This window comes from Equus caballus, chromosome 2 (assembly GCF_041296265.1).
Source record: "Equus caballus isolate H_3958 breed thoroughbred chromosome 2, TB-T2T, whole genome shotgun sequence".
Lineage (NCBI taxonomy): Eukaryota > Metazoa > Chordata > Mammalia > Perissodactyla > Equidae > Equus > Equus caballus.
This window is the reverse complement of record NC_091685.1, coordinates 23,060,607-23,073,684: the sequence shown is the minus strand read 5'-3', so window position 1 is coordinate 23,073,684 and position 13,078 is coordinate 23,060,607. Positions and strand designations below refer to the sequence as shown.

The 13,078-nt window shown below is 45.0% G+C and overlaps 1 protein-coding gene across 4 annotated transcripts in view; it reads right to left on the bottom strand.

Moving 5' to 3' along the window:
- The window catches only part of CSMD2 (CUB and Sushi multiple domains 2), a 592,855-nt gene that overhangs the window by 484,190 nt on the left and 95,587 nt on the right, over positions 1-13,078 (bottom strand). For all 4 annotated transcript variants that reach the window (XM_023633833.2, XM_023633839.2, XM_023633859.2 and 1 more), the window contains exon 3: positions 2,271-2,383. In XM_023633833.2, coding sequence (XP_023489601.1) covers positions 2,271-2,383 — 113 coding nt within the window. The remainder of the gene's footprint in view (positions 1-2,270; positions 2,384-13,078) is intronic.

Here is a 13,078-nt window from a genome sequence, read left to right as displayed (position 1 = left end):
CTGTGCTGTCCAGTTTGGTAGCCATACACAGCGATTAAACACTTGACATGAGTTTAGGGAGACGGAGAAAGCGAATTTTAAATTTTATTGAATTTTGATTAATTTAAATACAAATATGCACATGTGGCTAGAGCCTACTACACTGAATAGCACAGCTCTAGACTGGGGTCAGCAAACTTTTTCTGCGAAGGAGCAGAGTGTAAACCTATTAGATTTTGCAGGTTACATGGTGTGTGTGGCAGAAACACAACTCTGCAGTTGTAGGGCACGCAAAGAGTCATGGACAATATGTCAACAAAGGGGCTTGGCTGTGTTCTAACAAAACTTTATTTACAAAAACAAGCCATGGGCTGGATTTGGCCAGGGGGCCATAGTTTGTAGATCCCTGTTCGAGACCCTTCCTAGAAAAAAATACACATCCTCATATATATTCAGAATTTTGCCTCTAATTTCAAGGTGCTTGCAGACCTTTGATGCCCAATCCCAGACCCTGCCTATGAATTCCAGGCTTGACCCTCTGATTTAAAGGGACTCTGTGATTGTACCCTCAGATCTGCTCCGGGGTACAGAGAAGTGCTTGCATTGTTCCCCACGGGGGCGGTGTGGTCAAGGGATCAGTAGGACATTTTTTTCCTAAAGCCTCATGGAAGTCCAGCCTCAGACAAACATCTACAAGGACTGCTGAATGAGGACACCACGAAGGCCCAACCAGAACCCCAGTTATCAGCCCTCCCAGGATCTCTGCAGGCACCAACTCTGATCACTGACTCATTGCCTCACCAGCCCCAAACACGGCCCATCTTCCCAAGGCCAACACATTGTAGAGGGAGCTCTGGATCAGAGAGAATTCAAGAAGCTTCTGAAGAGCCTCTCTTAGTCAGGAAATTGTAGCTCAAACTTGGAGAGAATTAGTTTGGGTTTCGGGCCAAAGTTTCAAGGTGAAGATGTAGTTAGGATGACCAAGATCACAGACTTGCTGTGGGGAGGAACTGATCATTTTTTCAAAAGAAATTGGCCTACCTCAGGAGACCTCATTTTAGAGATAGTTAGGTCTTAGTCAGGAGCCCTCAGTTAAAGGGACCTGAGTTATGTCAGGAGCCCTCAGTTAAAGGGACCTGGGTTATGTCAGGAGCCCTCAGTTAAAGGGATCTGGATTATGCCAGGAGCCCTCAGTTAAAGGGATCTGGGTTCTGTCAGGAGCCCTCAGTTAAAGGCATGTGGAACTTTCTCTGGAGCCTTCGCAGGAAGCTTTAGTTAAAACTGAAATCTTCTCGGGAGCCCTCAATTGCTCCAGTTACAGCACCCAACTGTGCCCCCCACAGCCCTACCACCAGGGGTGGTCTTTGCCAAGGACGTAGGAGTTGCCCTCCTTCATGGTGTATTCCTGGCCAAGACACAGATGGTATCTATTTCTATATTGCTGTAGCTTCATTCAAGAAAGTATCACTTATTAAGTCCTTGGAGGCAACAGAAAGAAAGATTTCAAATAACGGACATGCTTTACGGGTGTTATGTCACTACTGTTATTAATTATCATTAACAGTCTTAAAATATGCCTATTAATGATCTAACACAAAGTAACGGTGTGGGTCTTGGCCAAGAGCAGCATAATTACCTATTAATGAGATGTAAATTTCCCAGGGAAATGACAGAAATCTAGAAGTACCACCTTCTGAACTAACATAATAAAGTTAATAATAATAATAGTGTATAATCTGAAGATATTAGTGTTAATTTGAATGCTAACACATATTTAAGCAGGCTGAGAAAGTGGAAATTATTTGCATAACTCAAACCAAGAATCCCTAATCTGTGCTAGTAAGAAAACATTAATTGTTCTTCCCTGAATGATAGAAAACTGACTTTTTGCAGTCACTATATGGAGCAGAAATTTTTTTCAGTGACTTATTTTCTTTCTTTTACTTAGGGTTTATCTCTTTCTTATTCCCAAAACCAGACTGAGGCATCTTGTACAACTAAGCCCAATAGAAAACGGAATTGAAAAAACAAAAACACAACCAAACTGAGTTAAGGGGACAGAGAAACAGATGTTACCAGGCCCTGAGGATGAACTTCTCAGTTTCCTGGAAAGGCGGCACGGGCCATTTCAATCACTGAGTTACTGGTAAGTAACCAGCCTTGTTAGCACTGGCGCAGCCTCTGAATCTGAGGCAGCCGTCCCCGCGGCCGAGAGCAGCGCAGCCCCGCGCCTGTGCCCATTAGGACCACACAGGTTAGGCCCCCGCAAGCTGGGGCTGGGACGCACCTACCTTCATAGCTGGCACGGAAGCCCTGCGCGCTGACTGCATAGTCACTGATGAGGCGCAGAGAGAGGGTGCTGGCGGCGCTGACAATGGTGGCTGGCAGTTGAAAGCCTGTGAGCCTGAAAGATAAAGAGATGCAATTCAGGGGCGGCCAGTGGTGGAGTGGTTAAGTTCACATGGCCCACTTTGGTGGCTTGGGTTTATGGTTTCAGGTCCCAGGCACAGACCTACACACGGCCATGAAGCCATGCTGTGGTGGCATCCCACATGTAAAGTAGAGGAAGACTGGCATAGATGTTAGGTCAGGGACAATCTTCCTCACCGGAAAAAAAAAAAAAGAGGTGTGACTTAGGGAGAATGACCCCCATGGGTACTGCACATCCATTAAGCATTTATTGAGCACCTGCTGGATGCACAATGCTGATATGGCGGAGGGAGGGATATGAAACATCAGGCATATGGAAGGTATTCAAAAACAAAGTGGTGATGAGGCAGAGGTGATGGAACCAGCAGTCTCCTGTCACAGAAACATAGAGGCTATTCCCCCCAAGCCATGGGCTATCCTCAACCTGGAGGCCTGCCTCCTTTATGTCCCTTCTCTTTTCTCCTTTTCCAGTTTCTTCTCCTGTCTCTTCCCTTTCTGGCTGAGATCCTTTGAGGCTCTGGGTAGACTTCCCCTCAAATTTAAAACTAATAATTGCCAGTAGACAATATTTATTCACATACTGAGGAAAATACATCCAACTCTAAGTAGCAGAATGTGGACGCTTCTTATCATAGGCTTTATTCTTTAAAAGGAATAAGTCTACCGCTTTTATACAAAAGATAAGTGCTTATTTTAAAAAGATGAAAGCAAAAACTAAAAACCCAATGCAATCTAGAAATAATCATTCTTGACAGTTGACATACAAAGAGGCGGACCAATAGATGGGATCAGATTCAATGAAATAATTTCATACAAGTGGGATCCTACTGTACATGCCTTTAAAATTAAAATGCTTATTTTTTTTTCCTGCAAGTTAAGTGAAGAAGAAGAAACAGGGGTGAAATGGAAGGAATTGTTGAACCTGAGATAATGTTTTTAGCACAAGAGATTCATTTTTAAAAAGATTCTTCTAATGTTAAAAAGATAAAATAACAAAGCTTTCACTGAATGTTTGGGGACATATTTTAGGAAAGAAATTGTCCTCCACTGGGCATGCATGCATGGTGGTCCCCACAGGTGACCTCATTGTGCACACAGGTGGTAGTGCAATGGGCAGTCTCCTGTCTACCTTTGTCCTTCATCCCATATCTGAGGCTCAACTGCCTCCCCACCCTTCAGGGCTCTGGGAAAGGATTCAAGGTTTACTTTTACCCCCATTTTTAAGTAGTTTGGAATAGCTATGATGCTCCTGGATCCCTCCCTCTACCTCCAATGGCTATATAAAATCTTGATGCACAGAGGTCCTGTAGAGAGCTTGAGTATTGGGTTCAGACTAGTTAAATCAGATATTTGTTAATGCCCACCTTGAACAGCCCTGTGCTAGATGAAGCCCTGGCCTTTCCTACCATCCTAATCTTACAGGATTCATGTTAACTCAGAATAAACTCAAGGAAAAGGGATCAAACTGTAGAATGGGTGGCCAAATAAGTTTCAAAGTCATCTTCTTTTCAGGTATAAAAACATCCAGCAAAGGATCCCTACCTCACGCCATATTCTCTCCTCTTCCCCATCTTTCTGCCCCTAACTCCCTTGCTTTCTCACGTGGTTCAAAGTTTATATGTAAAATAATGAAACCACACATGTTAGAAGGAAACAAACTATTTCTTTTTATCAACTTATGCTGGGGAAGGTCTTTCTCAGCATGACACGTTTCAAGGATTCCTTTGGTTTCTGCCTGCCCATCATTCTTCTAGGGAGCTGTCATCGCATGAGGTTCAGATAGGTACACCCCCTGCTCACCAGCCACAGAACTGGGCAAATGACCCACCATGGCATATCCCTGATCATTAGGAACTGGCTTAAGGGATGGAGAAGAGGGAAGGGGGCCAAAACCCAAGCAGGGTCATTTTGAGTTCTTCTATGGGATAGGATATCAAACAGACTCTGAGAGTCTTTTAGTTTTGGATTCTAAATGATTAGAATGTAAGCTTGGGACCTCCAGCAGACTTTTTACCAATACAAGGAGCCTATCTGCTTTAGAGACAATGATATCCCACATAGATACAAACAAAGCTGAGCCGTGAGGAGAGAAGATAAACACAGCACTGACGACATATTTTGGGGATCCTTAATCCAGCCATGCAGAGGGTGCTGTCTCTGCAGTGCCCGTTACACGAGCCGACATTCTTTCTTTGTTTGCATCCTTCCTTTCTTCCTTCCTTCCTTTCTCCCTCCCCCACCCTTCCTTCTTTGCTTTCTTTCTTTTATTTTTTTTGGCTTAAGCTAGTTTGGTTGGGTTCCATCTCTTGAAATTGATTGAGTACTGATGGATACAGCGTGAAACCCCAGAGGCCTTAAAGGAAAATACTGATTGATTTAATTGTGTGAAAATTAAAAGCATGCATGTGGAGCAAAAGAAACTGTAAAAAAGACAAAGAGAAAAATGCAAAGTGGAAAGATTATGTATAATACGTATGACAGGAAAAGGCATAGTGTTCATAATCTGTAAAGAACATTTACAAATCGATATGAAAAAGATAAACAGGTAAAGAGCAAAAGAGTAAAGGACACCAACAAACAAAAACAGTAAGATGATTCGCCTAATTCATGTCACAAATGTGAGAATGGAATCCACAAGACTAATTTTTCACCGATCCGATTGGCAAATATCCAGAATTGGCAAGGGTTAAGGAAAACCGATTGGGTAGTTATCAAAAGGATAATAAGGAAATACTACAAATTATGTACATACAGTTGACAAATTAGATGAAACGGAACAGTCCCTTGGAAAGCACAAACTACCATAACTTTCCGAACATGAAATAGATAATTTGAATAGCCCTATAAGTATTAAGGAAATTGAATTAGTAACTTAAAAACTCCACAAAAAGAAATATGCAGGCCTAGATGGGTTCACTAGACAATTCTACCAAACATACAAGGAGGAATTAACATAAATTCTATACAGTCCCTTCCAGGAAACAGAGGAGCAAGGAGCACTTCCAAACTTACTTATGAGGACAGTATTACCCTGATACCAAAACCAAAGACAGTACAAATAAAGAAAACTAAAGACCAATATCCACATGAATACAAACACAAAATTTCTTAACAAAATATTAGCAAAGCAAATTCAGCAATATACGAAAATAATTATAACCCATAACCAAGTGGGGTTTATTCCAAGGAAGCGAGGTTGGTTCAATATTTGAAAATCAATCAATATAATTCACCATATTAGCAGCCAAAAGTAGAAAAATCACACGACCATATCAATTGATGCAGAAAAAGCACTTGACGAAATTCAACACTCATTCCAAACTAAAAAGAAAAAAACAACTTTTGGAAAACTTAGAAGGAAACTTCCTGACTTGATAAACAGCACCTCCAAATATCTTATAGCTAACATCACACTTAATGGCGAGATTTGCCCCCAAGATTGAGAACAAGGCAAGGATATAACCATCCAATTGGAAAATCGACAAAAGACACAAAGAGACATTTCACTAAAGAGGGTGGCAAACAAGCACATGGAAAAGGTTCAACATCATTAGCCATTAGCAAAGTGCAAATTAAGACCACAAGAGGTATTATTACATACCATTAGAACAGATAAAAATAAAAATAGGGACAAAACCAAATGCTGGTGATGACGCAGAGCAACTGGATTTCTCCTACATTGCTGGTAGAAGGTAAAATGGTACAGACACTCCTGAAAGGAGTTTGGTAGTCTCTCTTTAAAGAAATACTACACATACACCAATCATAAACTCAGCAATCGCACTGTGGGACATTTATCCCAGAGAAGTGAAAACGCGTCCACACGAAAACCTGCACATGATTGTTCCTAGCAGTTTCGTTTGTTTTTGTAATAGCCAAGACTGGAAATAACCAAAATGTCCTACCACAGCTGAATGATTAAACAAACTGTGGTGTATCCATACCATGGAATACCACTCAGCAAGAAAAAGGAACAGACTACTGGCCCATAGAGCAACTTGGAAGGATCTCAAGGGCATGATGATGAGTGAAAAAAGGCTTGTCTCAAAAGGTGACATACCAGATGATTCCATTTATATAATATCCCGGAAATGATAGTAAAGAGATGGAAAGCAGATTAGTGGTTGTCAGCGGTTGGGGATGGTGAGAAGGAGGGAAGTGGGGGCGACTATAAAGGGGCAGCACGAGGGAGCTCTTTGTGGGGATGGAACAGTACTGTACCTTGATTGCAGTGGTGGTGACGTGAATCCACATGTGATAAAATGACACAGAAGTACGCACACACATTGCACCCATGTCAATTTCCAGGGTTTGACACTGTATGATAGTTACATTAGATGTGCCCATTGCGGGAAACTGAGTGAAGGGTACATGGAACCTCTCCGTACTATCCTTGTAAATTTCCTGTGAATCTATAATTATTCCAAAATGAAAAGTTTTTAAAGATTCTATATGTGGCTCACACTGTTTCTATTGAACAGCACCTCAGTCCTCCATTACGTCTGACCTCAACTCAGTCTTCCCAGACTGAGCCTTGAGCTCCCGCTTGGTCCTTGTCAGGCCCCTCCCTTCAGCTGCCTCTTGTCCATTCCAACCCCTGTGTTGCTCCCCTCCGCACACACACCTGCAGCACTGGCTGGGTCCTTGCTGGAAAAGGACTGACCGTCAGAACCGTAACCCTGGATCCAAGGCCACCACTCACCCATCCCTTGACTTCCCGCTGACTTGCCCAGGCACCCGCTACCCTTCCCCCAACCCCAGATATTCATGTCCGCTGATGACAGATTGCTACCCTCAATGACCCCGCCATTAAAACACCAAATTGTCCCCAATGGGGCCAGACCTCTATCTAGACCTGACCCCCTCATTCCCATCCCACCCGGTCCTGGTTGTCTCTACCTCCAAGTGGGCCCAACTCACAGCAGCTGCAACTTGCCTCTCACCCATGACCACCAGAATTATGCCCTTGGGTGTCCTTTCCGGACACTCAGCCTGGGGAGAAGTTTTCCTTCAACAACACACAGCTTCCCGGAGGAATCTCACATCTCACCAAGGCTTCTCCTGTGAGTCATCTCTGGGAGTGGCATTCTTCACACTGAGTGGAGCTTGTTGATTTTATTCCCCAAGTTACTTCCACGATATTTTTGAGTTGCCATTAAAGATGGCAGACCCTAGTTTCTTGGTACTATATTGACACAAGCTGTGAATAGCTAATGTATACTGTCAACAAACAATTACAGTTTTATCACTTGCAATATATGGAATTGCAGCTTACTAGGCATTTTCTCTAATCAGATATTTACCACCACTCTGTGATTTCCCAGGCTTGGTAGATAAATTCTAACATGGAGGATTCCTCAGAGGCGCTAAAGCTGGAGAGAGTGTGAAAGCTTGAACCTCCCCATCTGGTTACTTGAATCATCGTCCCCCTGCCCCACTGTCAGCTCTTCCCTCCCCTACTCATTATCATCAAATGGATTTTACACAAAGCTCACGACCCCCTCAAGTCAGGAAGAGTTACCACACTGCATGTTGCAATGAGCAAATAAAACTTTCAGACTTTCCCATCTTTTATCTGAAAAGTCTAAATATCATAGAAAGGAGTGAGACATCCTTCAATAGTAGAATCTAGCTTTATTAGAGAAATAGGGTAAAATGATGGCAAGAAAGGTAACAGCCGCCTCTTGCTGTTGGTTATCTCCCCATTGACTCTAAAATGAGCAGAGAACAGTTTCTGCAAACAGGTGGCATGGCCATAGATGTAAGCTAGCACTCATCTTCTGCTTTATCAGGGCTCATTGCCTTTCCCACTTCCTCAAGAACCTTCTCTTTGCTTCTGCCTCCCTGCGCAGAGTAACCCAAGGTCTTGGAAACTGGTGATGTCCATAACCCCAAATTTCTCACTCTCCCAGTTCACAATCCATCAACGGTTTCCCACCGTTCTCAGGATTAAGGCCAGGATCCTGAATGAGTTCCACAAAGCCTGTATGACTCAGCCCCTGCCAGATTCTCTGCCTTATATCCTGCCTGGCTCCAGCCCCTCCAGTCATCTTTGGTCAAGGGCATGGGCAGTGGTCACCCGAGAGTGCAGGCAACAAGGAGTACATTTCCCATGGAGAATTTGAAAACAATAATCAAGCAGACTTTAAAAGTCCACTTCTTATCCTCACCATCAGTCCGCACTCCAAACAACGCCAGTAATAAAATCCTTCTCCCCTACTTTCTCCTTGCCCTCCCCTGGTACAAGGCTGCCTTCAGTTCCTTCAAGATGCCGCCCCTCATCCTCAGGGTCTTTGCACAAGCATTTCCTTTTTAGAAGCCTCTCTCACGTTCCCTCCACCTGTTTGTCTAATTAACTGCTCGTCACTCAAATCTCATCACAAACGCCTCAATCTTATTTTCAGAAAGATAAGTTCTTGCCCTCCCAGCCCAGTCGGTCTATTTCACATCCTCATGGGTCCCTGTGGAAGTCCCTAGGACTCCTCACCACATCTCTCCAGCTTTCCTTCCAGACATGTGGTGGAGCGCGCCTCCCCATCCTTGCTGAGTGGGGCCCGGCCACGGCACTGGCTTTGCCAACGACATGTGGGCAGCGGTGAAGTGCGCTGTTTCCAGGAGGGAGCCCTGAGGAGCCTGCGTGCCTTTTGCCAAAATCCCCTTCGCTCCCCAACGGCAGTGATCCTGGGTGTCTGTCAGCTGGGGCCCCTGAGAGCTCCTGCAAACCGTTTTTGAACATGCACTATGAGCAAGAAATAAACTTTTGGTGAGTTAAGGCATTGAGAGTTGAGGGCTGTTTGTTACCAGTGTTTTAAATGTAGATTTTATGATTATTCAAGTATAGTAAAGACAACAAATCAGGAAACAATTGCCATAAACAAGAGAGTTGATTACTTGCAGTCTCCAGGAGGGGGGCACGCCAGGCCAGGCAGGACCACAGAGGGAAGCACCAGGGTCCTCAGGAGGTGGAAGGAGCAGGAGGAAAACGTGGGCAAGAGCCTTTACTGGGGTTCTCGCAGGGAAGAAGGCATGGAAGCAGGGTAGGCGTGTTTGGGATTGGCTAGTTTGAATAATTTCAGAGGGCTTCAGGTTGTGGGGACTATCCTTAGTTGTCTGACTCCTGGCCCTGGGGTGATCAAGGCAAGGGGACAGTGGCTCAACATGTGAAAGCTCAGTAAATGAGGTGGCTGGACCCTGGATTGGGTGGTTTGCATATGAAAGGCTCCCTCCCTGAAGGGCAGTGTGCTATGTCTTGGAATTAGCTGACCCTGGGAGGGGCTGTCCTCCTGGGTCAGCAAGGTCGCTAGCTGTCAAAGCATTAGAAAATAAAAACACCATTATTACACACAGCATAACACGATCCATCCTGACAACATCTTTTTTTCTGCTTTCCTAGGATTCATCACCATTCCTAATTAGATGTTTTGGAGTAAATATTTTTATTATTTCTGTGATTATTTTACTAAGGTCCCCCTGATAGACTGAAAACTCCATGAAAGCAGCGGCTGTGTTTGTTTTGCTCATCTTTGTCCAGTTCCTTGCCTATTTATTGTTGAACGAGGGAATGAATGAATGAATGAATGAATGGCAGGTTATCTGACATTTCCAGGGGCAGCTACACAGTGTCACAGTTCATCCGGTCGCTGGCAGTATGGACAAGAGGAGGGAGAGACTTCCAGACACGGTCTAAGAAACACCAACTGACTTTGGTAATTCCTTCACATACTCATGAAATGAGGTGAGATATAAGGAAAAAGCAGATTTTTTGCACATCTCTTTTTCCTCCCAATCACTCCAAGAAGAAGAGAAGGGGAAATCAGTAAGAGGAGACAAGGAAGCTCTTGGAGGGTGGAGCAGTGTGGTGAGGTGGGAAGGTGCGACTGCCCAACGCTGGGACCTGCGCCCTCTGTCTTTGTGGGGAGTGGAGAAGGTGGCAGAACCACAGAGGGGAATTGCCCTACGGGGCACCTGGCGAGGCTGGACCGCACACAGACAGGCTCCCATCCCAAGCAGAAGAGCTTGCGCTCCCCGACCCAAGCTTGGCACCGATTCAACTGAGTTGATGCCTCCCCTTCAAGTAACACTGGGGCCTTGAGCACATCTGCAGTGGCCAGTGTGGAATGAAGATGGCGGAGCCCTCTGGAAATGTTGTGGTCTGTGTAGGACCTTGTTTGAGGGAACCCCAACAATGGCGGAAATGGAATTTCTCACCTTCATGAGTGGGGTCTCAAGGTCAAATTTCTTTAAATGCAGTGATATGACGCTTATTCCACCCAAGGAGTGTTTGCAAATTCCTACCTGCAAAAGCAAAAGCTGGTTTTCTTACTCTAGGAGATAGTGACCATGTTTGAGAACTTCAGGGCTCTAGGTTGACCAACTACCAACTTCCTGGGCTGGGGCCTCTTGGCTTTGAGGCGTTAGTCTTGGGGTAAGGAGACAATGAAGGAATGCTGTCAGGTGAGGAACAGTTGAAGGAAGTGGGCATGTCAAGTAAAAAAGAGTTGGTCAGGATGAGAACTGCCTTCCAATCCATAAAGGGTCATACCTGACACACCAGTGTCCTCATGAAATGCTTAGCAATGGACCAGGACCACAAGGTAGAGGCTCCAGAGAGACAGACTTGGGTTCACGTACAGAACTTTGCCAGTCACACCTGCTTGGGGAGGGATGAGCCATCTCTCAAGTTCAATCTGAGTTTAATTCCTCAAATAATTATTGAATGCCAATGGGTCTCTGATGCTGAACCTCAGAGACGGGTCAGAACATACCAGCCTTTCCCCATTTGAGCATTGGGCCAAGCTCTCTGGGTCATGACTTTGCTTCCATTAGTGAGAGAACCAGTGGGAAAGACCAGAATGAAACTCTTGTCTCAATGAACCGCAATCTGGAACCTTGGAGTCCATTCGTACATCGGGGTGACCTCATTGCTGGAGTGTGTGTAAAACTTGGTTCCCACTAGATAGAGAAACATGGATGGGAGGGAAAGACTGAAGAGCAAAGTTTCATCGAAATGTCTTCCAGGCACATGACAGCCTTCTGAAGATGGGGGCATGATGCTGAGCCGTCCCTCCTTGAAGGCTGCCACGGCTGGTGCTCTAGACCCCAAGTGAGACCAGAGATCTGGTCAGCTTCAAGGACATCATGAGTGGGAATGACAAAGATAGACCGCCCCCTGGGTGATGTGGCTGAAGCCTTTGCCCGTTCCTTGGACTGCCTTTCTCCTCGCCTCAGTTCACATCTCTCTCCCCTTTGCTGTCTCCTCTCCACCACACTGGTCTTTCCATTTCCCTTGAATGCGTTATGTTTCTTCCCACCCCAGGGCATTTGCCTATGCTTTCCCTAGGGCTGTGTGCACCGCTCTCCCCCTTAGCCACTCAGGCTGCCACCACCTTACCTACCCATCTCCCACTAGCTTCTCAGGTCTCAGTTTGAATGTTACTTCCTCTGGGAAAGAGTTCAGGGATCCCTGATAAATGTGCTCAGAGAACAGAGTATTTTTCCTTTGTAATATTCATTCCAATCTTAATGGATTGATTTTCTTATTGAATTATGGTGATGTTTCTGTCTTAGATTCTTGATGGTGAGTTCCTTGAAGGCAAGCACTATGTTTAACTTTTCCTCTGCATCACTGTTGCATAGCACGCAGTAGATGCAATATTGTTTGGAACTGGATGTGTCCCCCCCAAAGTCATGTTGAAACCCTTCCCCCCAAGTGATGTGATGGTCTTAGGAGGTGGCGCTCCTGGGAGGTAATAAGGATTAGATGAGATGATGGCGGGGAGTCCCCATGAATGGATCAGTGCCCTTGTAAGAGTCGTGAGAGAGCTTGCTCCCTCTCTCTGCTCTCCACCATGTGGGGATACAACAAGAAGTGGGCAGCCTGCAACCTGGAAGAGAGGTCTCAGCAGATTCTCACCATGCCGATACCCTCATCTTCCAGCCTATGGAACTATGGGAAATAAATCTCTGCTGTTTATGAGCCACCCAGTCTATGGAATTTTTGTTATAGCAGCCTGAGCTGTTTAAGACAAATGCAGAATGAATGAACAAATGAATATTTAACTATTACAGAGTGGACAGAAGAGGCCTCACTGTTGTCCTTTGAAAGGCCAGCTTACAAGGTTGACCCTTGGCTGGTATCAGAGAATGTGAATTTTAGGAAGGTTCCCCATTCCCAGAACTGATAAGAGTGGCCTCAACTATTTGTACAAGCATTATGGCTTGCACTGAACACCTGATTCCTCTGGGAGTCTGGAACTTTGTTGTGTACCAGACAGAGGGTGCCTATGTAATCTGCCCTCAGTAAAAACTCTGGACACTGAGTCTCCAATGAGCTTCCCTGGATGGCACCATTTCACATGTGTTGTCACAGTTCAGGGCTGGGGGGATTAAGCACGTTCTGTGTGGCTCCACTGGGAGAGGACTCTTGGAAGCTGGTGCCTGGTTTTCCCCAGACTTCATCCCATGCACAGTTTTCTTTGCTATTTTGCTTTGTGTCCTTTCATGGTAGTAAGTCATAACCATGAGTGCAACTAGATGCTGAATCCTGTGGGTCCTCCTAGCAAATCATCAAACCTAAGGGTGGTGGTGGGGACCCCCAACACAGAGGGTGACAAATTAACTCAACGAGGTTCTTCCGGAGAGTACAAATATTAGATTATTCTCCATGGGA